We start from the raw sequence: 27,761 nt of genomic DNA, 5'->3' as shown, positions 1-27,761 counted from the left end.
ATGTGGTCATCTGTGTCCTTGCTCCTGCTTCTGGCAGCCAGTGTCCTGGGTCGCCCGGGAATATCTGGAGCTTCGGAACCTGCCAACAAATTCCCTGACGACTTCATCTTCGCAGCTGCCACCGCGTCTTACCAGGTGGAAGGGGCCTGGAATGAGGGCGGTGAGAATTCTTTTACTTCGAAATCTGAAAAATTACATACTGCCAGTGATTAACATTAAACTTTCTTTTACATATCAAATGATAGAAATGCATGGGAAGATCATTCTCCTCTGGGATTAGTGAGAGCAAAAGCAGTTCTTAGTCAAACCTTTTCATTGTCTGGACAATGCTAAATTCGTAAATAGGAAATATCGGTTTAGATTAATTTCTTCATGAGGAGAGCGGTGAATTCTACAACTGCAGATAACTGGTGAGAATACTAGGAACTCCAGTATAATATTTTTCATTTACAAAACTGTTGTTTTTGAGCTTGTACAACAATTGAGGTAATTTGCTGTTGATACATACATCAGATATTATTTTAAAATAGGCGTCTTTGAGGTTGAACCTGGGCGAAGCCGAAGTCTTCCACATCTACCGGGGGCAAATCTGTGATAACAAGATGGACATTGTAGTGTTACCAGTATGTGTTTTTCATTCCAAAAAAAAGGTTCAAATGGCTCTGAGCACTATGGGACTTAACATCTATGTTCATCAGTCCCCTAGAACTTAGAACTACTGAAACCTAACTATCCTAAGAACATCACACAACACCAAGTCATCACGAGGCAGAGAAAAATCCCTGACCCCGCCGGGAATCGGACCCGGGAACCCGGTCGCTGGAAGCGAGAACGCTACCGCACGACCACGAGCTGCGGACTTTTCATTCGAACGCGAGTGCGATATATAGTCAGTGAGTTATAAGCGTAGGCTGAGGCAGCCATTTTATGAGTCGGACGGAACGAAAAGAGTGGACTTACGTAGAATAAAAATCTATATTGAATTTAAGAATAATGAATAAAACCGACAAAACATGATAGATACAAACATAATTTACTTATGATATAAATAGCTGGAAGTAAAAATAGAGTTTAATATCCAGCACAAGTTCAGATTAGAAAGGATGACGAAGGAAATCGGTTGTACCATTTTCAAATGAACTATACAGGCATTCGCCTTGGTTGTTTTTGTGAAAATCAGGAAAAACTTAAATCGCAGTGCCTGAGCGGGGATTTGAATCGTCCGCCGGAAAACGAATCCAATGTGCTAACCATTGGGCCATGTCACTTGGTATACTTGTAATACAGGTGAAGAGGAAAACTACAGTCGATGTTCTGAAAGGCACTGACACTACCTGATCAAAATTGTGCGGACACCCCCATGTAGAGCGAAACTGACTACTAGATGTCACGAGAAGGGACCGGCCTGTATACAAGGAGGCGGTGCGTATCGTGTTGTCGGCAGAGAAGGAGTACCGACAGAATGTGTCGCTCAGTGGAATTTAGTGACTTCGGACATGGACTAGTCACGGGCTGTCACCTGACTGACAAATACATGAGCGACGTTTCGACCTTTCCAAAGATTCTTCAAGTGAGCTGTTGGTGATGGGATTGTGAAGTGGAAACGTGAAGGAACAATCACAGCCAAACCAGCACATGTAGACCCCATGTACTGACGTATAGGGACTGACGAGCACTGCGAAGCGTCTTTGTACCAAACTGCATTGTATCAGCGCAAGAAATCAGTCGTGAGATCCGAAGTGCTACTAACAATCGAGTCAGCACAATGACTGTGCGCAGGGAGTCGAAAACAATGGGGTGCAGTGTTTGAGGAACTCCTCACAAACCAAACATTTCTGTAGTGTGCTCTGCGACGTCTGAGGTAGTGTAATAAGCGATCTCACTGGGCCGTGGATGACTGGAAAGAAGTGGCTCGAGGGATGAATGACGCTGTACATTGCGGTAACCCAATGAAGGAATTTGGCTTTGGCAGAAGGTGAAGAAGAATTGAGAACACTCTTACTGAAGGTGTAAGACGAAAGTGAAAAGGCCGGTATTATGCTGAATGTGAAGAAAACGAAAATTATGGTAACTACACGTACCAATTCGTGGGATATAGCAGTAGAAACCATGTAGGTAGTGACCACATTCTGTTATCTCGGTTCCCAGATCTCTGCTGGTGGCCACTGCAGCCATGAAATCCGGAGACGCCTGTTGCTCGGTAGAAAGGCAATGTCGAACCTTGACAAGGTTATAAGGTCCAGAGATATAACACTAGCAACAAAGATCCGTATTGTGAGGGCTATGGTCTTTCCAGTTGTGATGTATGGATGTGAGACCTGGACCATTAGAAAGGCTGAACGGCGAAGAATTGACTCCTTCGAATTGTGGTGTTGGAGGAAACTTCTTAGAGTTCCATGGACTGCAAAGAGAACCAACAGATAAATATTGGAGCAAATAAAACCAGATTTCTCCCTGGAAGGTCTAATGTTAAAACAAAAGCTGACCTACTTTGGACACACAATGCGAAGGCATGCCTCGCTGGAAAAAACATTAATGCTGGGGAAGATTGAAGGAACTAGAAGAAGAGGACGTCAGAGGATGAGATGGATCGATGGCATCACAGAAGCAATGTGTTCCAACCTGGAAGGTCTACGGGAGAAAGTACAAGACAGGAAAAAGTGGCGTGATTTGGTTCATGGGGTCACGAAGAGTCGGAACCGACTAAACGAATAGAGAGAGAGAGAGAGAGAGAGAGAGAGAGAGAGATCTAGAGAATGTCACCTGCCGTCGTGTGTAGAAGTACGGATTAGGTCGTGTTGTGGTAACCGTTTTTTTTTTTCGTGGTTATAGTCTGGTCTTCTCATTGCGCTAAAAACCTTTAAATGCCGAGGGACATGAACAAATTTTACAGCATTGTGTTCTGCGCGCAATAGAGGAGTAATTCAGAGACGATGGCTCAATGAGCACGACAAAGCAGCTTCTCTGAAGCACTAGTTTGTGAACAATAACATTCATGAAAGGGATTGGCCTACCGAGTCCCGATCTGACCCCAATGAAATATCTTTAGGTTGAATTAAACCGCGGACTTTGCTCCACACCCCAGCTTCCAGCATCACTACCGTCTCTGATTACTGCTCTTGATCAAGAGTGAGCTGCCAGCCCTCCATAGAAATTCAGATACCTCACTGAATGTTTCTATATTCGAGTTCAAGTCGTGGTAAAGGGTGGACACATTCCATATTAACATTCGGATACTTTTGATCAAACAGTTAAGACCGGCAAATCTCTTGTGCTTTCTTTTTACTAATGTTAGACTTCATACATTCTTTGACTGTAACCCAACCCTCTCCATTTGATAGACCGTTCTGGACGATCATTTGCTAGTGTCCACACTGACGGATCTGATCAGCATTGAATATAAGACAATGGAATATTTTAATCCGACCATTGACAGCCAGTGCGCCGAAATTTTATCATTCTTGTATTTCGTGTGGTTGTGGTCCCGTTGCATCAAAGAGCCTACTGACGGTTTAGAACGAAGTGGAGCACGGGAAACTGTTTGACAGGTGTACAAGTGTAGACAAGTGACCAGAATAACCACGGTCGGGATGCACGGTGGCGTTTGTGTCCTTAGGCGAGTGTTTCGTTATCCGAGTGTGGTCTTGGGTGGAGAAGTAGAATAGAATACTTTTCTTAACTGAATGAAGCAGTGGAACTTAATTGGCATTTCATCATATATTAGTTGGTATTTCAAAAATATTCATCCTATTTCACATGTCTGTCTCTTCTGCATCAGTGAAGATAGAAACTTGGGGTGCACTTTAACTTTCACATAGAAACTAAAATTTTATATTGGCTGATTTCAAGGTGTGAGTTTGTTTTATTTTTTTTTTGGGGGGGGGGGAGGGGGGTTAGAAAGGCTCTATCTTTGTCCTCCCCTTGCAACACCGTTGGGTGAACTACGATACCACCCATCAACAGTAATGAATGCAGATAGACTGACTCGCTAAAGTAAGGTACGAGCCTGACAGTGACCTGGAAATTTCACGGGTTAACCGACAGTAGGAAACATGCCCTTCTAGAAGGAATTCGCGTCAGAATTAATGCTGAAAGAAGATCTTGACGGTAAGGAACAACCAGCACTTTTTCCAGCTTGGGTGCGAAACTCGTTCTCGGTCTGCGGCAGAAACTGCTACGTCAAGCCAGTGCTGGGCATTTTCAATCTCTTGCAAAAGAAGCATTTGCCGCAAAATTTGATCGTACCTGTAGTTTGACTTCTGCAGCACAGACGTTTGCTCTTTTCGCCACAAAACTCTCTAGTTACAAAGGCGCGGCGCCAACAATGACATCTGGAAGACTGGAAACGTCTCTTCTGAAAAGGTGAATACTGTTTCTGTCTGTATCTGAAGGACTCATGGCGTCTTGTTCACTGCAAATCCTAGAAAGCTTTCTAAGATGACTGCGTACTAACGCTGCAAGGTCAAAGAGGCGCTATTATTCTTTACCTCCCTAGATTCTCTGCCTCGGGCGACGAGTCTCCTGAAGGAGAACGGTTACGCGGGGCTGTATCGTTGTTTTTTTCCTTTTTTCCATTCAGTTTAAAGAGGATATCAGCATAACAGATCTGTAACCCAAGTTGCCGATTGTCGCATCTGTTGCGCTATGACACAGTTACTTTTTGTGAGCAATTTTCGGGAACATTCACGCAACAGAACCAGTACATCTAGTCTCCGGATTTTAAACCTTTTGAAAATGTTTAGAACGTTCTTTAAGAATATTTACGAGTACATAATATAACCTACCCGCTTGAGTTTTTCGTGTTGGTCTCTCTACATTCTAAACTACAGAGTCCATACCACAGCGAATCACAGGCCTTATCATGGCTCAGAGAAGTGTAAAATGTTATCAGCACAGAACAAAAATATCTATTTTCTTATTTGGTCAGCATACGTTTGATCCACTAACGCTCCTCCAACCGGAATTCGTTTAGTAAAACGAAATATTATTCTTATTCGAAGCACTTTATCACAGGGTTTTGTAACTCTGTCAGTATCTTAAATTCATGCTGTAGGAATCTATGCACTGTGGCGTGGTTTGATAAATGTGTGCACCTCGGAAACGAACAAAAGCTTCCCTTGTGCAACCATAGTCCAGTGTTCCGCTATGTCAAATGGTGTTCAATCTGTGTTACAGGCAAGGGTGAGGGCATTTACGACCGCATGTTCCACACGATTCCCAACATCACCACCGATGGCAGCAACGGCGACGTGGCGTGTGACTCCTACCACAAGTACGAGATAGACATACAGCTCGCCAAAGATATGAACGTGAGTGTTGTTTGTAGTGGTATTAACTTTAGGACATAAGCAGTGATTACAAAATCAAAATATATTTTAAAATTATATGTAATTTGATTTCTGATTCATTATTTACTAATATCCAAACCAAAGCGTCACATTTTCGAAGTTAGTAACAGCCTGTCAAGAGCCTATGCTTGTAGTGCACTCTTAAGGATTTCTGTCATTAACTTATATTTTGCAGATATGCTGAAAATTAGGAAAGTTATTCAGCTTATAGCTTCCGCTAACAGTGGATGGGCTAGTTATTTGTCACACTAACGGATTCCTGACTGCAAATGGAGGAAAAAAGGTCCTATGAACATGTGCCGGGAAATGGACAGTGTGCACGCAACGATAACATATCGTCCCGGAAGACAGTACAGAGCTGCATCACATCCGCTTCACAACAGATGTTCAAAATGGCTGCCATGGGATTGCAGGTGATAGGGATAGCAGCGGTTGTCATGCAGGATGCAAATAATCGCACTTTGGCTTACATCATGTTGGCTACTTGGCTGGAGCATGTACTAGGTTTCCTCTCAATATCTGCAAAACGTGGTCCTCCAAATCTGGTATACGCACAGTCTGCGCCTCCCTACACGTTCGTCTGTCTGAAACGACCTATTCTCACACAAACGTGCAAAAAAGGGCTTGAAATGTTTGACGTGGTTGGTGTCTGCGAGCGTACATGTATAGCCCTGCTGCCTCTCGGCTGTTTCCATCTGCTTGGCCGTACACAAAGAGCATCTTGGCTTGTTGCCGACATGAATTGCGGACCATTCTGCTGTTTACAGTACGCTGCGTCAATAACACATCCTGAAACACACAAGGAACACACGTGTCCGTAGTTGGTACGGAACGTTCACCCAATTGTTATATCTTAGCTCTACCGACGCTGACGAATAACAGAGTAACTGTCATTCGTCAGCGCCATCTACTCGTACAGTGGCAATGAAGTATTTCCAGACACGTGACCATAGAACCTTTTTTGCTCCATTTCCAGTCAAGAATCCGGCCCTGCAGTTTGTCGGTTTCTTTAATGTTCACCTGTATAAGCACTAATTAAGGAAATGAAAAGGATGTCAAACCCGCGTCGAGCGTCAAATCAATTTACGTACGGTATCACGAGTAATGTATGGAAGAGATTTCTACTAAAAACAATACAAACTTTCTGGAGACAGTATCCACGATGATGGTTCCTCGATTAATTATAATTTGACGAACGAATCATTCCGCTCTGATACTATTTGCAATATCGTAGCCGCTCTAGACTGCAGCAGCCGGCGCCTCGAAAATTCCTGCTGGCGCCGCAGCCAGCACTTTGAATATCAACGCCAATAAAGAAGCTCCAGGCCGCCGACAAATGAAGAAGGCCAGGACGGTGTTATAAGCGGCGGTCACCTACGTACCAGTCTTCCAGTCAAGATTAGCTTCTTGTCCCTAGTTGGTACCAAACGTGCACGCAAATGTTAATAGTTGGCCCTACCGACAAATATTCAGTATACCTAGATGCACGTCCGTGCGCGGCCTCTGCTTATAATTAGCCACGGCTGTCGCAAGTTGTTAACAATGTAGCAGTTCTTTCGCGCAAGTCGAGTAAATTATAGTTATCTAAAGTGCACATACGTCAATTAATCTTCTGTTTGCCTGTAAAGATTCCAACGGCAGAAGATCTTTGTCCCATTCCTCCCGTTTATCATTAGCAGCGAGGACGTAACATGTGGTTGCTCGGAACATAGCGGTTACCGACTCGCATCATAACACCATTCCTTAGCAGTAAATGTGTCATTCTGTACCATAGCCTTCCGGCCAGTAAACGCAGGGAGGTTAGCAGACAAGTCGCAGAACTACGAGATTAGTAATTATAGAGCAAGGCTTTGCGTCAGTTAAATAGGCTCCAACGGATAGTTCAGCTGGTGGAGCAGGGTCCGCACCAGGGACAAAGAGACAGGTTCCGTGTCAGTCCAGAGCAGTGATTAATCTTCGCGAAGATTCTTTTGATAGCGAAGATCTGTTAGAGTCCACGTTATACAGGGTCGTCTTAAACATTCCGAAATACGTCTAAGGGTGTTGCAGGATAGATTGTACTGAGAAATAATTGATCTGGAGAAAAAATCGATAGCTTGCATCGTCTCGGAGTTAATTAGCATTGATGTTAGCCAATCAGGCCGTTGCACAAGCAAAGTAAGGCGGCTCACCGGAGACGGTATCGCGTTCTTCGTTTGGTTTCCTAAAACTGAACAAGACAGTATACAAAAATTGGTCATGGGACGGTGGTAAGAGTCGATCCGAGTCTAAGGCTGAGCAATCCCGCGCGCTATTCATCTATGCTACGACAATAACTGACACTAGTTGCGTCTAGTTTCCGTATGTCCATCCTTGTGATTGGAGCCTGAGGGACTACGGCCATTCGCTATTGTAAAAAAATGGAACACCTACATCCGCCTTTATGATGTCACTTATTGTACATATACCAATTTCGACGCTTCAGTGAACCATCTCCAGACCTTAGCTGATGCTGAAGGAGATAACACCATCTGTACACACGATGCATCAGTGACTGACTGGTATAACTGGTTTGTAATGTTGTCTCATCAACCATCAACTGTCAACTGAGTTACATCACAGTCACAGGCAGTCTGCGTAAACCAGTAAACTGTGATGCTGTCTCTACAACCATCAACTGTCAACTCAATTGGCAGAGTTGATGGTTGGAGAGACAATATCACAGTTACAGGTAGTCTCCATAAACCAGTCGTGTAAACTGAGTTGTCAGTTGATGGTTGGAGAGACATCATCACAGTTACATATAGTCTGCATAAACTAGTAAACTGTGATTTTGTCTCTACAACCACCAACTGTCAATTGACAATTGGCATTTGATGGTTGGAGAGACAACATCACAGTTACAGGTAATTTGCGTAAACCAGTTGTGTTGGCCCCTGATACACCGTGTGTACAGATGGTGTTAACCCCGTCAGCATCAGCTAAGGCCTGAAGAAGGTGTACTGAAGCGCCGAAACTGATAGCTGTACAATAAATGACGTCATAAGGGCGGCAGTAGGTGTTTAATTTTATTATTAATTGCGTCTGGCTGACCGCTTCAACCTGCGCGCCCAACGGCGTGGTTGGCTAAGTTCAATTCTAATGAACTCCGAAACGGCGCAACGTATTGAATTTTCTTCTTAATAATTATTTCCTGCACAACCAACCCGGCAACAACCTTACAAGCTTTTCACACTGTTTCTGGGGACTCTGTATATTACTAAAAAAGTAACCCGGGGCACGGGGACAGCAACTGGTAGTCTACCTTACAGCCTCCAAAACAACAAAATTTTGACTTTCAATATTTCATAAATCACTGACCGAATATAAACATTTTAAGTATTCTCATAATCTACTCATTAATAGACACGGCGCGCAATTATCCAGACTTCATTCATCTACTATCTGACAACGAGAACACTTAGTGCAAACGTAACATATATTTTCAAAACTTTACCAAACTTTTTCTCAGACACCCCCCACGAAATGATGAAATGGAAAAAGTTTATCGATTACTATATTTTCACTGTTCATGCAATAAAACCGCCACATCAGGCATAACGCTTTAGTTTATTATTTCTTAACTACTGGCTCTGTTTGTACACAGTATCCACATATACCACTGAATGTACTTGGAAATTACGCCATTGTACGGCACATGCTTCAGGACATATGACATCACAAACACTGAAATACGTGCAAAACTTGCCTTTGCTTAAATAGGAGCTCAAATTTACCTAGACTATACCCATCCAGTGTTTGATAACGAAGGAGCTTTGCGACCTCCAACAAACTTCAAACATAATTTTAATGCTTCCCTACACTTTTGACGCTTACACGCTTAAAGTCAGATATTTAAAAGATTAATTAACTTGTACAGTAATCAGAAGTTTGAAGAAGATTCTTTAAAGAATCGAGGTATTTGTGCCGCTTACTAACAGAAAAGCAGACACTTTACTGATATTTTGGAAATATTATGTATTTAATCACTAACTGTTATTCTGCATCGCATGCCATCACCTGGTGACAACTGAATATCACAAATAATAAAATGGGATGTGACAGTTGTCACCTGACATCCAAAATGAGGTTAGTGATCAAATAAAGACGAGTAACAGATGCAAAAATCCAGACTGAGATTTTCACTCTGCAGCGGAGTGTGCGCTGATATGAAACTTCCTGGCAGATTAAAACTGTGTGCCCGACTGAGACTCGAACTCGGGACCTTTGCCTTTCGCGGGCAAGTGCTCTACCATCTGAGCTACCGAAGCACGAATCAGGCCCAGTACTCACAGCTTTACTTCTGCCAGTACCTCGTCTCCTACCTTCCAAACTTTACAGAAGCTCTCCTGCGAACCTGCAGAACTAGCACTCCTGAAAGAAAGGATACTGCCGAGACATGGCTTAGCCACAGCCTGGGGGATGTTTCCAGAATGAGATTTTCACTCTGCAGCGGAGTGTGCGCTGATATGAAACTTCCTGGCAGATTAAAACTGTGTGCCCGACTGAGACTCGAACTCGGGACCTTTGCCTTTCGCGGGCAAGTGCTCTACCATCTGAGCTACCGAAGCACGAATCAGGCCCGGTACTCACAGCTTTACTTCTGCCAGTACCTCGTCTCCTACCTTCCAAACTTTACAGAAGCTCTCCTGCGAACCTGCAGAACTAGCACTCCTGAAAGAAAGGATACTGCCGAGACATGGCTTAGCCACAGCCTGGGGGATGTTTCCAGAATGAGATTTTCACTCTGCAGCGGAGTGTGCGCTGATATGAAACTTCCTGGCAGATTAAACAGCTGTCGGGCTGGGCTGGCACTCGGATGGGTGACCATCCAGGCTGCCGAGCTCTGTTGGCAAGCTGGGTGTACTCAGCCCCTGTGAGGCAAACGAGCTACTTGATCGAGAAGTAGCTGCTCCGTTCTCGTAGACTGACATACGGCTGGGAGAGCAATGTTCTGCTCACATGCCCCTCTACATCGGCATCCAGTGACGCCTGTGGGCTGAGGATACCACGGCTGCCGGTCGGTTGGACTTTCATGGCCTGTTCAGGCGGAGTTTAGTTTTTGTAAGACGGAGCTGAATCAATAACGTGCGTCACAGAATTGTACATAATATTATATTGGTGGAGAAAAAGGCTGCTTGGATATATCAGAGAGAATCCTCGTTAGCGATAGGAAGATAAAAGAAAGTAAAGCTGCCATCATCCATTTTTTGTTGGGTCATAGTCTTCTGACTGGTTTGATGTGGCCCACCATGAATTCCTCTCCTGTGCCAACCTCTTTATCTCAGAGTAGCACTTGCAACGTATGTCGTCAGTTATTTGCTGTATGTATTCCAATTCTGTCTTCCTCTACAGTTTTTGCCCTTTGCAGCTCCCTCTAGTACCATGGAAGCCATTCAGTGATGTCTTAACAGATCTCCTACCATCCTGTCCCTTCTCCTTACCAGTGTTTTCAAAAATGGTTCAAATGGCTCTAAGCACTATGGGACTTAACATCTGAGATCAACAGTCCCATAGACTTAGAACTACTTAAACCTAACTAACCTGAGGACATCACACACATCCATGCCCGAGGCAGGACTCGAACCTGCGACCGTAGCAGCAGCGCGGTTCTAGACTGAAGCGCCTAGAACCGCACGGCCACAGCGGCCGTCTTCAGTGTTTTCCACATAGTTCTTTCCTCTCCGATTCTGCGCAGATCCTCCTCATTCCTTACCTAATCAGTCCCCCTAATTTCCAAAATTCGCGTAAAACACCACATCTTAAATGCTTCGATTCTCTTTCGTTTCGGTTTCCCACAGTTCATGTTGCACTACCATTCAATGCTGTGCTCCAGAAGCACATTCTCAGAAATTTCTTCCTCACATTAAGGTCTATGTTTGATACTAGTAGATTTCTCTTGGCCAGGAATGCCCTTTTTGTCAAGGCTTGTCTGCTTTTGATGTCCTCCTTGCTCCGTCCGTCATCAGTTATTTTGCTGCCTAGGTAGCAACATTCCTTAACTTCATCTATTTCGTGACCACCAATCCTGATGCTAAGTTTCTGCTATTTCTCATTACTTTCGTTTTTCTTCGATATACTCTCAATCCATATTCTGTACTCAATAAATTGTTTATTCCATTCAGCATATCATGTAACTCTTCTTCACTTTCACTCTGAATAGCAATATCAGCAGCGAATCGTATCGTTGATATCCTTTCACTTTGAATTTTAATTCCACTCCTGAAATTCCTTTTATTTCCATCAATGCGTCTTCGATGTACAAATTGAATAGTAGGGGCGAAAGACTACATCCCTGTCTTACATCATTTTTAATATGAGCACCTCGTTCTTGGTCGTCCACTCTTATTATTTCCTCTTGGCTCTTGTACGTATTGTATATTAGCGGTACCTCCCTATAGCTTACTCCAATTTTTCTCGGAATTTCGAATATCTTGCACCATTTTACATTATCGAACGCTTTTTAGCGGTGGACAGATCCTACGAACGTGTTTTGATTGTTCTTTAGTCTTGCTTCCATTATCAGCCGCAACGTCAGAATTGCCTCTCTGGTGCCTTTACCTTTTCTAAAGCCAAACTGATCGTCATCTAGCACATTCTCAATTTTTTTCATTCTTCTGTATATTATTCTTGTCATCAACTTCGATGCATGAACTGTTAAGCTTATTGTACGATAATTCCCGCATTTGTTAGCTCTTGCAGTCTTCTAAATTGTGTGGATGATATTTTTCCGAAAGTCAGATGGTATGTTGCCAGACTCATACATTCTCCACACCAATGTGAATAGCTGTGTTGTTGCTTTTTCTCCTAATGATTTTAGAAATTCTGGTAGTATGTTACAGTATCTATCCCTTCTGCCTTATTAGGCTTCCAAAGCTCTCTTAAATTTTGATTCTAATACTGGATCCCTTATCTCTTCTAAATCGGCTCCTGTTTCTTCTTCCATCACATCAGACAAATTTTCCCCCTTATAGTGGCCTTCAGCGTACTCTTTCCACCTATCCGCTCTCTCCCCTTCATTTAACAGTGGAATTCCCGTTGCACTCTTAATGTTACCACCCTTGCTTTTAATTTCACAGAAGGTTTTTTGATTTTCCTGTGTGCTGACCAGATCTTCAGTCAATAATTTCTTTTTCGACTTCACATTTTTCATGGAGCCATTTCTTCTCAGCTTCTCTTCGTTTCCTATTTATTTCATTCCTCAGCGACTTGAATTTATGTATTCCTGAATTACTCTGAACATTTTTGTTCATCATCACCCATAAGATTCGTTTGAACACCAAAGGGCATCACCAGGCGTCGTCTTATTGAAGGTGATGTGCCGTTGCCTTTCTCTGGCCTTCGGACTGACTTACGTAGCCAGGTAACAATACATAAAAATTGAAATCTTATATTCATTGCAGTGTGGTTTTGAGTTGTATCTAGCTTATTGATCGGCTTGTTCTAGAAATGTAATGAAGATGAGTTGGAGAGTATTATTAAGTTATAATTTTATAGTGGCAAAATTTGATTTCCGGAAAGTATTGCTGCAGCTGAAGTTCGTGGAAGTTGTGTAGGGACAATATCAACGGGAGCTGGTGTTTTAATTGACGCTGATATTATTTTTGTGCGGCAGGTGGACGCATACCGCTTCTCCGTATCTTGGCCCAGGGTTCTCCCCACTGGAGACGTCAACAACATCAATCCGGAGGGAATCGACTACTACAACAAGCTCATCGACGGTCTCATTGCCAACGGCATCACTCCAGTGGTAAGAGCAACCTCGGTGATCCGGCTTCTGTTCCTTGACATTAGATCAAAATAAAAAGTGACGTCACACGGTGTTGCATATGTTTGTTGCAGGTGACGATGTTCCACTGGGACCTGCCACAGACACTGCAGGACATCGGGGGCTGGCCCAACCCCAGACTGGCGGACTACTTTGTCGAGTACGCGAGAGTACTGTACGACAACTACGGCGACAGGGTATGTTGGTAGAGTGTACTGAAGTAAAGTAATACTGGACTTTGATATTCATAGTCAATATTATGCTGGAGCTAATAACCGGACAGTAGGGCAAAAGTTAATATTATTTAATTTCTGTTCTACCTTTTCTATTGTTTTTTCTTGGGTGGTTACTAGATGGAGACTGTAAGTAAGTTCTCAATCGAGCCTTAGGCGTTTTGGTGGTCTACTAGTTGCACATGGATGCACAGCTAGGGAGAGTAGCATCTCAGCTAACATTTACTATACCTGTTTGATATTTTAGAACTTAGGTAGGAATCCCACTGGTTACAATAGGGTGGAATTGTAGATACAGAAGTGAAAGTAAGACTGGTACCTCAGCTAACTGTTGGAGATAAATGAGAGGTGATAGACCGGATCACTGAAATACACCAGTAGTTTGTTGCTAACTGCTCGAGTAGATGTTGTTACTTTCAGTTCAACTCCTGTCCGGCCAACCAATTTTAAGTTATCCATGGTTTACCCTTAACTGACTAAGGCGGGAGCGCGGATGGTTACTTTGAAGTCACACGGCCGATTTCCTTCCGCAGTTCGAGCCTGCGCTTCGTCTTGAATCACATCGTTATTTTAGAGATGTTCAAACCTAATCCTCTTCGTTTTTATTGCGCTGCATGTGGTATATCCCACTTATTGCAGAGCCCAACGGTGCCATACCTTGACAGATGCCCTCCTCCTCTACTTAGTTAAGCCCTCACTAATTCCTACACATGACCTCATCTCAAACTCTGTCCATATTACCGTATCTGTGTTGATGTCACTCAAGTTTCTTTATTTTGACAATATCAAATATTTATCAGTCTAATATACGACTCGAGTAAGTAGATACGTATTGAAGTAAATTATAGAAACAAAGGATATACCAACCGCATGTTGTGCGTGCAGGTGAAGTGGTGGCAGACGTTCAACGAGCCGGCCAGTTTCGTCTCGGGCTACTCTGGAGGCTTCACGTTCGCTCCGGGCATCAACTCGTCAGGTGTGGGAGACTACATGGCGGCCTACACCGTGCTCATGGCACACGCCGGCGCCTACCGCCTCTACGACGAGAAGTACCGAGAGACCCAGAAAGGTAAACACTCATTGTCCATCATCACGGCAGGTGCTACGGTTGGCGAGGTGTGGAGAAAACGTGAGCCGAATGATACCCAAACTTGACTAAGGGTCGTTGGAGAAACGACAAATGAAGACGTGAAATCATCTTAAGGAGTCGTGTTTACTGGAAGCATAAGTACCATTTCACGAAAGCCATGAGCCAGGGGATCTCGAATGTTGAGGCAAATAACTTTTGACTGGTTGAGCACGGCCCATTTATTTTACAATATCCATAGCCCTGAATGTGCTTTTAGCAATCACTTCACAACCACAGTACATTGCTTGTATGTCACTCACTCTACAACTAGATATGTGTACGCAGATGATTATACAAACCATAGCCCTTAAATATTAGTCTATTCCTACTCTGTCCCGTTTACATAAGGAACTAGACAAAAACAACTGCCCCCATAAGCTTCCTAACCTTCCTCTCACTATCGCTACGCACTATACTCCAGCATTTTTGCACAGCCCACCTCGATATCTCATGTTACAGAATGTAGCAGAATGTAGTACGGATTAATAAGCTTATCTCCTAGTACCAAACAAATTTTGTGTAATTTGTTTTCAATTCCTCCATTTTTCTCACTGAATCACAACAGTGCCTTTATGAAAGAGATATTCTGCGGAACATAATCCGATAACCACTGATCTGGACGGCCAAATAATATATATATATATATATATATATATATATATATATATATATATGGTTCAAATGGCTCTGAGCACTATGGGACTTAACATCTGAGGTCATCAGTCCCCTAGAACTTACAACTACTTAAACCTAACTAACCTAAAGACATCACACACATCTATGTCGCGCTGTTCCAGACTGCAGCGCCTAGAACCGCTCCGCCACTCCAGCCGGCACTGCCAGATCACTAATTACACTGTCTGATCAATAGTATATGGACACCTTTTAATGCACAGTAATATGGGCTGCGTCCACCCTTCATCTTTATGGCGGCTTGATTCTGCTAATGATACTATCAATGCAGTGTCTCAATGTCTATGGAAGAACGGTATCTCATTCAAGACCGAAACCACATGTGGTAGAGAGTTTGACTCTGGGTTCTCAAGCAACGTCGGTGTCCTAACTCATTCCAAATGTGTTCCAGAGTATTCAGATCAGAACTCTGGGCAGGCCAATCCATTTCAGGAATGTGGCTATCCACATATCTTTGCCGCAGACATGCAGATTTATGACATGACGGATTGTCATGCTGATACATCGTCTTCGAACTGTCCCTTTACTTTACGCCGTACAAAAAGCTCCAAAATGTGTTCAGATCCTTCCGCATTTAGCATTTTCTTAAGCGCAATAACGGGACCACAGTCTAACCCCGAACAACAACCAATACCATAACACCACTTCCTTGTACTTCAGTGTTGGCACTACACTTGTTGGCAGGTAACGTTGCCAGGCATTCGCCAAACCCAAACCGTTCTATAGGATTTCCACAGTGAACAGTGTGATGCATCACTCAAAATAACTCATTTCCAGTCATTCGCTGTACATTGGCGCTGTTCCTTTCGCAAACTCAAACGTAGCTTACCATTAACTAACGAAATATGTGATTCATGACGAGTTGCCAGACCACTATACTTCATTTTTTAAACTCCCTATGCACAGTCATTGTGCTAGCTGGACTGATGGTAGTACTCTGTAGTTCACGAGCGACTCCTTCAGCTGGTTTCATGCGATTTGTTACGACAACCTTGGAATGACAGACTCCCTGTAGGTCAGAGTATGATCTCTGCCTCGTCTTGGTTTGCTTTGTTTGTTTCTTCACGTATCCACTTCACAGTCACAACCCCGACAGCAAACTTTGGCGGTTTCAGAGCGTTTGAAATGTCCTTGATGGATTTGTTACTCAGGTGACATCCAATGACTAGTCTACGTCTGAAATCAAAGAGCTCCCATGTTCTACCTATTCTGTTGTTAATGCTTCTCTACCGGAAGCATAGTTCTTTTTTTGTGGCATTTTGTGTCCAGAGAGTTATCGCCTTTGGCGATTTTTTTCTGGAGTGGCAAGGTGTGATAAATAGTTTCACTTTATCGTGTATTCGATTGCAAAGGGACTTGGGCTCTCTGTGGGTCCTTGAGTCCATTGAAGGTGTTGGTTGGGTCGGAAGCACAGTATTCCCCGCTTCCTTTTATACTGAAGGGTCCATCTCTCACGACATCTAGCAGTCAGTTCGGCATTACATAGGAATGGCTGGACACTTTTGATCAGAAAGTGTATGATCGAGTTTAGACGCCAGCACAGTTGCCAACAGTGTTAACGTACGTATTGCACTATTCATAAAGAATGAAGCAAATTTGCTAAAAGCATAATTAGAAACCTGTCGTATTAGTTTGAAGGTTGTACGTAGATTGTGCCAGACTCCGAACCTATAAAATAACGGCGCAATTTCTCCCCGTAAACATTGTTCCAGTGCCATTTTATTGTGCCGTTGCGAGTGGTCATACCCGTTTTCATGGAGTTGTTTACACGTGCATTCTTATGTCAGAAAGGGGTGGCGTGCCGATTACTTGCGACTAGAGACATTAAGGTTAACGTCTGCAATATGGTAATAGTACACAAATAATAAATAATGAAGTGGTGAACAGAAAACAAGTATTTGCAATGTGGCCGGTAATTACTTGTTTGTCGATGATTAGAATAATTTTTCCTGAGCATCGGCTACTCAAATAAAATATTATGTTGTCATAACAACAAAAAGAAAGTTAGAAATGGATTTAACCAAGGTAATTGAGAGTGCCCTAGTATTATTATCATATTGGCACTTCCTCATTTGACTTCGCAAATATGCAAGATTTACATGTATTTTCTTACATACTTACCGACTTCCCTTTTACCTGACAGATCATATGAGTGCATTTCAAAAAATTCTGTTCCGAGCGCCAAGCTATTGAACTACTCTTCAATTTAGTAATATACGTACTGAGTCTAGCCCACAACTGAGAATAAAGTTCTGTGACGAAAGGTCGCAAGATGCTTCGCAGAACAGTCACATCACAATTAGTTTTAAAGATGGTACTATCTGTTATTTGGTATGCACTCACAAAATCCACAAATATTTGGTCCGGATAACTTGTTTAACTAAGCACGAATGTTACACAATAGACCCCAACACAGTGTACAATCACTACATTTCACCTATGGTAAATGCCCTCAGTGATGTATCAAGTAAAGACGCTCTCGACTTTTACGCGAAGTTTCTGTATAACTTTGAATCGTCTTCGACTTCCTCTGCATTAAATTTGGGAATATGTTATTCATTTGTCTCAGGTTTGCTATCCTATGTCTGTCTAATGAATACAGACAAATTTCCAACCCTCGAAACTGTCAGGGATGTTATAATGCTATCTATTTACATTACTTTGCTTAATTGTTGTCTGTTTATTAGCACCTCATGTATCATTACTCTTAGCTATAGTACAGAATGTATGACTCACATGCGTCTCTCTTGTCACAGGGAAGGTCGGCATCACAATTAACAACATGTGGTACGAACCTGCTACCGACTCTCCGGCAGATATTGAGGCGGCAGAACGCAAGATGCAATTCTATGTAAGTACCAGGAACTCTTACAACTTTTCTTCCCAATAGCATTGCAGTACCGTATTACAAGAAAAATGTGTATTTCTCTCAGAGTGTGGTAGAAGACTCTGGTTAACATGATTACCATAACATCAAGTAAATATTGAGACATTCAACGTTGATTCGTAGCTAAATCTGAAGAAATGTTACTTAAGCCTGTATTTCATTCATTATGGGACAATGTTTTTAGAAATACTCAAGTGTCTTATTTTTCTAATAGTGATAAGAAAACATTTTTCATCGGGACCGACACGGACCAAATACAACCCACTAAATGATTTTGTCAGTAAAGTTTACAGGACTTATACGCGTAACTCAATACGCATAAGAACGAAAAATATGTCTTTTGGCTACTTTTGTGAACATTTGTATCTGTTTAACAAAGCTAGGTTCTACAAATGCTAGAATATATGGCGATTTTTGCCTTCATTTAAAAAGTTACACCGAAATTTTTGTAGCATGATTCACTATCTTGGACACAAAACAATAGTTCCGTCGAACTTAATTCAGTTACCTATCGGCATTGTCGCTTCTTACACATTCAGACGACATGAACGTTAAGGATTGCGAATTTGTAAAATAACTTATAGCTGTTGCGAGGATGCGAAAATGGAATCTAAAGAAAGAAAATAGTCGGGTTTAACGTCCCATCGATTCATTACAGTCGAAGCCTAAGTCCAGAAAGTATAGGAAATCTAAGGGCCGTTTTCAATGGATCTGACCTAGCATTTACCTTAATCAGTTTAGGTAAATCATGGAAAACCTGTATCTGGATGGAAAATATAATTTGGGTATATAAAGGTAATTTGAACCAACATCCCGTCGAATTCGAGTACAGGGTCTTCACCGCATTACCACCACCACAGATTTTCTGAATGTATCTTGCTATTTTAGAAATTGATAAAGACAAGTGCCTCATATTCTATGCAAATTTTTTCTACAGTGGCTTCAAATCGGAAATAGGAATGTCTAAACGAACAATGAAGCTCAACTCAGATGTTGTCATAATGTCGTGCATTAAATATGGCGCAAATGTTGCCAAAGATTAAGGTACTCCTCAGGCTATACTAGAAATCAATCTCTTACCACAACATTTATCTCGTATTCACTTGTGTTGCCTTCGCCTACTGACAGCAAAATTGTCGACTTCAAGCCTCGCTTAGGTATCTGCTAAGATGAGTCAGTCAACATGACCATGTACCTCTTTTTATTTCATGTCCTGTTCATACTATATGAAAGTGTCCGCCCCTGGTAGCTAAGGGGTCAGCGCGACAGAATGGCAATCCTAAGGGCCCGGGTTCGATTTCCGGCTGGGTCGGAGATTTTCTCCGCTCAGGGACTGGGTGTTGTGTTGTCCCAATCATCATCATTTCATCCCCATAGACCCGCAAGTCGCCGAAGTGGCGTCAAATCGAAAGACCTGCACCGGGCGAACGGTCTACCCGACGGGAGGCCCTAGTCAAACCACTACATGAAAGTCACACACAACATAAAAACACAAAGCGTAGTTAAAATATCAGAGGCCAAACAAAAGTCTGTACCATCCATTTCCAACTCAGAAGCAATTCTGTTGTCAGAATGTGTCACCAGCACCATCACTGAGAATTCCAGCAAAATCTAGTGGTCAAATTTGTGCAGCACAAAAGCTGTTACATGACTCAAATTGGTAAGTAGTGTAGGTGCACAGCTTGTTAGAAAATGCCGAAAACAAGCGACCGTGGACTCAGCTGCAGTCGCCGTAAGTTTCAGCAAGTCACTAATGAGCAAGTACATGTAGTCAAGCACGACTCACCTGATAACGGATACATTTCCACAATGGGATACGCCACCTCCAAGTGGGTTAATGCCCACACCTGCATGAACGTGTCTTAAGATCCACATCTATAGCGGTATCAGACACTTAACTACTTCCAACATTCTCTCCAAGAATAACACAAATATGATACATATTGCCATAATCATTTTTGATGTTCCACACCAGTGCACATTTTGCAGGTTTGAGACAGTATGGGCGGAAGAATGATTGGCTTAAGATTCTGTACTTGGCAACTGCCTTTACCTAATGAATTTCTCTTTCAGTCTGGCCTGTACAACCACCCAATTTTCACGGCCGAGGGAGATTGGCCTGAGGTGGTGAAGCAGAGGATTGCGGCAAACAGTAAGGCTGCGGGCTACCCCAGGTCCCGACTAGTGGAGCTCACGCCAGAGGAGGTGGAATACATCAGGGGTGAGTAAACGATACTACCCACAGCATCTCTCTACTGGCCTAATGGGCTTGAATACCAGCCGTTGTAAAGATTATTATTAGGTATTGGCTTCACATGAACGCTGTGCAAAAGCTAAAAGACATACAGAAAAAATAACAATAGGGACGTCCACGAATTGGCCAAATGTGAATCAGTATTGATGGTTCAGCGACAATTAGGAACCAAATATCAAGTAAAAGCTACAACGGACAAACGAATCCATGGGTGGTACCACACATTTCGTGACACTATCAGCTTATATGGTCTGAAGAAAATAAGCTGGCTGGGATCGTCAGCTGATGAAGTGGACTGTGAAAGGGAGTCAGGAAGCCGAAGAAATCGACGACACACACGAACAAAGAACTCAATAAACCATCTCAATGTACGCAAATGTCTGCATGTAAAACCAGTACTGGCTATGGTTGTTCATGCGTTGACTGCTTAGGAAAATGAGCTTCGTTCTGAATGTTGCATCGACTCAGAGTGGCTACTGCAGGATCATGGGTTTTCACTGAATTTGGTATTCAGTGAAAAAGTCACGGTCCATGTGTCCAGAAAGGTGAATTGTCATAAGGTGTGAGTTTTTGGCACAAACCATCCACAAGCTTGTGGAAAACATTTGTGGTTCACAAAAAGTTAACTTATTTTGTGCCATGTCCTTTTAAAATTTTGTGGATCGTTTTTCTTTATGAAGAAAACCGTGACAGGTTTCATGTACTTGTACACGCTATAGCAATGGATAGTGGCATAATTGCTGCAAGACAGGGGAGACTTCGTTTTGCAACAAGATGGTGCTCCACCACACGTTATTTCGACATACGTATTACCTTAATGTCAAATTACCACACTGTTAGATTTACTGTGCGTCCCACCATGACAGTTCTATTCTTCAGTGGCCTGCACGGTCGCCTGACTTGATCCATTCGATGTCTTCTGATCTGGTTATCTAAGAGATCGTGGGTTCCTGGCTCCACTGCACTTAATTTGGAAGAGTTGCAAGGAGGATTAATTATGACAGACACTTATTTTGACAATGACGTATTCAGATATGTATAGCAAGAGTGAGCATTTTAGTGATTTTCACATCTCATTTAGCACTTCTATGTAAGTTAAAAACTTGGAGGGATGCTGTACCCACTGATATTCGTTTATTTTCGGTACCTCTTCCAGCTTTCTCGCAGCCGTCTTCTGAAGCTTCAGAGGTACTTATGAATAATCTTGTAATAAAGCCATGCACAAATAACATCCACACAGCTAGGATCTTGTGCGTCTCCCGTAATAGAGAACCATCACAGTTACACTCGAGGAATACTTAATTCTCTTTATTCCTTGCACTTTTGCTTCAGACAGAAAAGTCATTCAGGATGGAACAGAACAGTGTTTTTAAGAGACACTCAAAATGGGATGTTCTGTCTCGATATTTCCTCGTGTATACTTTGAACACATGGTAACCTTTTCTGTATTTTGGTTAGTGCATTCCACTATATAAACTGCATCCTAGGACCAGACTTCCCACAGACATTAGGGTTATAAATTAGGTATTGCTATCTGACGAAACCAGCCTAACGTCATACTATTCTTCACAAAATATCAAACTCCAAACTAGGCCAAAGTGCTGCGAAATGTACAGTTTCTGACCACATGAAGCAACGCAAAGTAGTATTCGTTAGCTACGCTGTTAATGAGTCACGACTAGACCCTCATACAAATTCCAGGGGTGACAACGTGGGGAAATAACTCACTGGACAAATAAATTACTCACCCCTACATAGGTCATTACTAGCATCATTTAACATCATGTGATTCCCTCCCTGGACTTGATAACTAACGAAGTTTGGTTAAGAAATGAGCCCTCAAGTCTGTGCAAGCCATTCGCTGAGGATCTGACTGCGCAATTCCACCAAATTGCAGGATGCTGATGCCAGTGTCTTTTCCGCTGTTCCAACATGTCCCGCAGATTTTCTCTGGAGTTCAAGTCGGGTGATTTCTCAGGACAGTCGAGTTGTAATATGGTGGGCGAGCGTCCAGAAATCTAGTCACATATTCTTCCAGCACCATGATCCTTGCTGTTCTATTTATGTGCCTGTATGATCAATGGTTCAAATGGCTCTGAGCACTATGGGACTTAACAGCTATGGTCATCAGTCCCCTAGAACTTAGAACTACTTAAACCTAACTAACCTAAGGACATCACAGAACACCCAGTCATCACGAGGCAGAGAAAATCCCTGACCCCGCCGGGAATCGAACCCGGGAACACGGGCGCGGGAAGCGAGAACGCTACCGCACGACCACGAGCTGCGGACTATGATCGATGGTCTCTTGCGAGGTGACGGACGCGAAATGTTCACTGCGTCCAATTCCCTTACAGTGTTCTCTTGCTAATACTTGTGAATGGACCTTCATTCACTGTCGCTGGCAATTGGAAGCGATTTTGATTCACAGGGCGTCAAAAGACTAAGTCGTTCTTCTCGTCTACCTCTTACTCCGCATGCCACCTAATGCTGGCGGACGGTGCTTATGGTGCTACTGACTCACCCTCCCTTCCCTGTTCCACTCGCCAATGTCGCGTAGAAAGAATGATTGTCAGTAGGCCTCTGTGTTAGCTCTAGTTTCTAGAATTTTCTCGTCGTCGTCATTTCGTGAGATGTTTGTGGGAGGAAGAAATATGTTATCCGACTCTTTTCGAAAACTGCTCACTTGAAATGTCAATAGTAAACCACTTCATGATGCACAACACCTCTCTTGTAACGTCTATTACTGGATTTGTTGAGCATCTTTGTAACGAACCCATGACGAAGCGAGCGACTCTTCGTTGAATCGTCTGCATTTGTTTATCAGTTCTACCTGGTAAGGGACCGTATTTGATGTAAAATACTCAGGAATCGGTCGAACAAGCGTCTTCTAAGCCACTTCCTTCGTGGATGGGTTATATTTCCTTAAGATTCTTCCTATGAATTACATTTGGCGTCTGCATTTCCTTCTTTTTTTGTGAGTGTTCATTCCACGTTAGATGCTCTGAGTAGTTATTCGAAAATATTTTACGGTCGATACTGTTTCCAGCAATTGTCACGAATAGTGTAGTTGCACGGTAGGGGATTTCTTTTTCTATGTGTTCGTAGCACGTTCAGGGTCATCTCTAATGTGATTATTACTGATTTGTCGCCCCCATAGCCTCCCGCTGTTGGTATCTGCTACAGGTCCAACTTAAAGATGCCGCATCTTCCTCTCCAAAAGCCCATCTCCAGTGCAAGCAACTTGTTTCTCTGACGCTTATTTATTATCCACATTTCTGCTCCGTACGCAGTGATGTTTACAACAAATGAACGTTATATCAACTGTTTGGTCCTTTAAAAAGGGCTGAGTTCAGCTGTCATCGGGCCCTCCTACACCGCCAATTTTGTTATTTAAGTCTTCTTCGCTTCTTCCGTTTGATGACATCGTAATCCCCAGACTCTTAAGGGAGTTACATCCCCTGATCTTACTGGCTCTAGCCTCCAGAATCTCTATGGCATTGCTGCCAGTTTTCAGATATTCCATTTTTCTCATGCTTATTGTCAGGCCCCATCTTTCATACTCCTCTTTTAACTTCCGTAGCATGTACTCAGCACCATCCTGGTCACCCACTACGATAACCTCGTCAACAGCAAAGGGAAGTGTAAATTAGATTTCATCCCCACAGGGACTCTCATGTATTTCCATATGTTCCTCCAGTGCTTCTTCCACATGTTGGCGTAGACCTTCTGCAACTGAAAAATCTGGCGACACTGAATTTCCTGTTTTGAAAGCGTTGCCGTTATCCATATACAATCGTTTAACTTCTCTTATGTAAATAGTTGACATGACACTGTTCTACGTACTTACCTAAGGACTGTTTTGTGGTAGCGTATCATACACTTGAAAATGAATTCACATCAGAAACAGCACGGAAATAAAGCAATAATAATAATTAAAAATATGGACTATTGTAACCAATTTAATATCAACTGGAGGGGAACACACTTTTCTCTCGGACATTTTGCGGTGGCAGTTCACGCTGATGCTACTCAATGTTACGCTTTTCCATCTATACGAAAAAAAATCTGTCACTTTTGCGACACATGCTATGGTCTGTATTTTCTATCGTTAAAGAAACGAGGTTCTACATTTATAAAATAGCTGTACCTAGTGTAGAAATATGTGTGACAGCGGACTAACCTGTTTCAGGCACGTCTGACTTCTACGGACTGAACCACTACACGGCCAACCCAGTATCAGACGGCTCCAGCGGCTACGACCCCTCCATGGAATTTGACGCGGGCGTCGTTATCGGGGAATACACGGACGCACCGCAGGCGGCATCCACCTGGCTCAGGGTTCGTAGTCTCTATGTTCACTGAATCACTCATACTTATCCGTCTTCTGTACTGCGTATGTGTTCTATGAGACATTTGGTGAAAGTGAATGAGAGCGCTGGAAGGGAGTCGGCTTAGAACAGCGAAGTGCTGTCGTCGGATAACACAATTCCCACAAATTTATTCCTCAACTGAGGCCATGTTTGATAGCGAGACTTCTATTACGAAGAAACTCACTCTTTACATTTGCTCGTCTGCTTACTATATCCTACTTGCTTCGTTCATCATGCGGTATTAGTCTTACAAGGTAGCAAAATTCCTTCGATTCGTCTACTACGTATCACAAAAAAATTGACGTTAAGTTTAATTCAAGTTTCGTTTCTGTCACCTGTATTTATGCTATAAGATGTATTTTTTCTTGCTTTTTGCAATCCTCGGTGATACTCGAAATGACACAGTTCCTAAATTGTGCTGAAAAACGCGTAAATTCTTCACCAGTTTTTCACACTTACGTTGTACTGTTCACAGTCTGTCCGATAATACCTTTATCGTTTGTTATAAATGAGTGCTAATTCTCTACAACGTTCACTAAACATTTTGGTTCCTGTGCTACAGTCCCGTCATTAATAGGTGATCGACTTGTACGGCAAATAATAGCATGATCATTTCAAACTGTAATAACTATGGAGTGAACCCTAGCAATACCAAATAATTTTCCATAAGGTGCGTTTCAACAGAGAGAGGCGATATTTATGCCCACGCCCAAAAAAAGTTTAAAAGAACAAAATTCATAAAATGTTGATGGATTAGATTAACAACATACTTTTAAAGAGATACTGATGTGTGCGTAAAGTCCTGAACCTGCAGATACTGAAATGGCGTTCAATGTGGAAAATGACTGCTACTTAAGACTTAAATTCCTGGGATAAGTTTACCTAAAAATTAAAACATTTGGGGAATCTGGTAGGAGAATTCATTAAAAACAAAAATATTTTTCTGTATATTAAGTAGGTGACTAGATTACAATATTTGCAAAGGGTGAGCATAAAGCAACCCCGCCCCCTCTTAATATTGCGAGGGTTAATACTTCTGCAGAGTTGTTTCAAATACTTGAGCAACAGTCTGTGGCTCCACGAGTCGCTATTACACACTTTGTTCCACGAGGTTAAATGTTAGATGAATTCCACAATTCTTTGATCTTTTAATGTCTGCTGATAAACATTCGCTTTTGTACTACACAATGTTCTGGGGGAGAGACATTTTTCTGCTGAAAATTCCAGTCTCATAACACAAATCCGTGATGATTCTCCGTGAGCTTCAGTTTTTACTTCTTCAGAGACAATCCGAACTGAAACATCTGTACATGTATTTTTGCGTCGTTGCCCTTAATATCAATGAATTTGGTAACCAATCTAATTGCCACGTTATCCTTGCAGAGCACTCCTTGGGCCTTCCGCAAGCTGTTCAACTGGCTCGCGCAGCACTACCCTGGCTACCCAATCTTCGTCATGGAGAACGGCTGGTCGGACACTGGAGAGCTCGAGGACCAGGGCCGAATAGACTACTACGCTGTGAGTGTTCTGTCCAATTCTTTCGATTCGATCAACATTATCATAAACTTCTCTGGTACATCTTCTAAGACAAAGAAAAGATGCACCACGAAAGAATTTCCAGAATGGGACATAAACTGATAGATGGGACTCACACCTACAGACAAACGATTACAATTTCAGGAAAATTAGAATATTTGTTCATGAGAACAATCTTCACAAATTGAGCAAGACAATAACGAAATGGTCCACCTCTGGTTCTTTTCTTGGCAGTTTTTCGGTTTGGCATTGACTGACAGAGTTGTAGGATGTTCTCTTGACAGATATTGTGCCAATTCTGGCAAGGTGCCATGTTAGATCCTCAATATTACGCTCTGGTATGAGGACCGCACCCATAATGCTCCAAAATTTCTCAACTGGGTAGAGATCCGGCGACTTTGCTGGCCAAGGTAGGGTTTGACAAGAATGAAGACAAGCAACATAAACTCTCGCCATGTGACGGCTGGCATAATCTTGCTGAAACGTCAGGTCAGGATGGCTTTCCAATGAAAGGCATCAAAATGGGGCATAGGATGTTGTCAAAATACTGTTGTGCTGTAAGGTGCAGCGGATGACAACCAAAGGGTTCCTCCTATGAAAAGAAATGGAGCACCAAACCACCACTCCTGGTTATCGGCCTGTACGGTGGGGGAGAGTCAGGTTAGTATTCCATCAATTTCCGGGGAGTCTTTGGCCTGGAATCTCACGGAATGCAGTAGAATTGTCTTCAGTGATGACTCTTGCTTCAAACTGAGCCCTGATGACTAGTGAATAAGCTTCTGGAGGCGCCCTGAACAGCAGTGGGATACCAGTCTGACTGTTTACGAAACTGTTACACAGCATTACATTATTCTGTCAGTGGTTTCGTCATCCTTATGATTAAGGTAATGTCATAGGGTCTCTTTCTGAAAATAAAGTTTTTTTCTGTTCACAGTCCTACTTGTCTGCTATGCTCAAGGCTATTAATGAAGATGGTGTTGACGTTATCGGCTACACAGCTTGGAGTCTCCTGGATAACTTCGAGTGGGGCACAGGATTCACGTAAGTAAAGCCAGATGATTGCATTCTATTGTCATCAAACATTATGGACAGTTCTTCAGACCACCTGACCTCTTAGTATCACAATCAGATGGCTCAGTAACATTTGGTATATGCAAGATGTCCATTATGTGTACGAACGTGTTACATGCATTTCTGTTATTATACCAAAACATTTCTCCCGGCTTCAGCACTTACCTGTAATCTATTGCCACCCATCATCATAAATTAATAGATCATATGTATTTTTGTGGGGCACTTAACTTGATAATTACAAACACAGTGTAGTTAGATCCATAAAAATGCCTCCACTTCATATACAGATCGTTCAGATATTGTACTTCTCGGTTGTTTCAGGACCAGATTTGGACTTCACCATGTGGATTTCAACGATCCAGATCGCACAAGGACACCCAAGGCGTCCAGCAAATTTCTTGGACAAATCTTCAAAACGAAAACCCTTCCTGCTGAGTACCTAAACTAA

The 27,761-nt window shown here is 42.6% G+C and overlaps 1 protein-coding gene across 1 annotated transcript; it reads left to right on the top strand.

Moving 5' to 3' along the window:
* Positions 1-27,761, top strand: LOC124805619 (myrosinase 1-like). The gene is made up of 11 exons (XM_047266186.1): positions 1-160; positions 5,176-5,309; positions 12,982-13,116; positions 13,209-13,331; positions 14,253-14,436; positions 17,946-18,040; positions 20,150-20,297; positions 24,523-24,671; positions 26,087-26,221; positions 27,174-27,280; positions 27,635-27,761. Exons 1-11 carry the CDS (start codon positions 1-3, stop codon positions 27,759-27,761), a joined length of 1,497 nt encoding a protein of 498 aa, XP_047122142.1.

The sequence above is a fragment of the Schistocerca piceifrons genome, chromosome 7, assembly GCF_021461385.2.
Source record: "Schistocerca piceifrons isolate TAMUIC-IGC-003096 chromosome 7, iqSchPice1.1, whole genome shotgun sequence".
In the NCBI taxonomy this organism is placed as follows: domain Eukaryota; kingdom Metazoa; phylum Arthropoda; class Insecta; order Orthoptera; family Acrididae; genus Schistocerca; species Schistocerca piceifrons.
The sequence above is the reverse complement of the archived record's forward strand: the minus strand, read 5'-3'. Positions and strand labels throughout refer to the sequence as shown.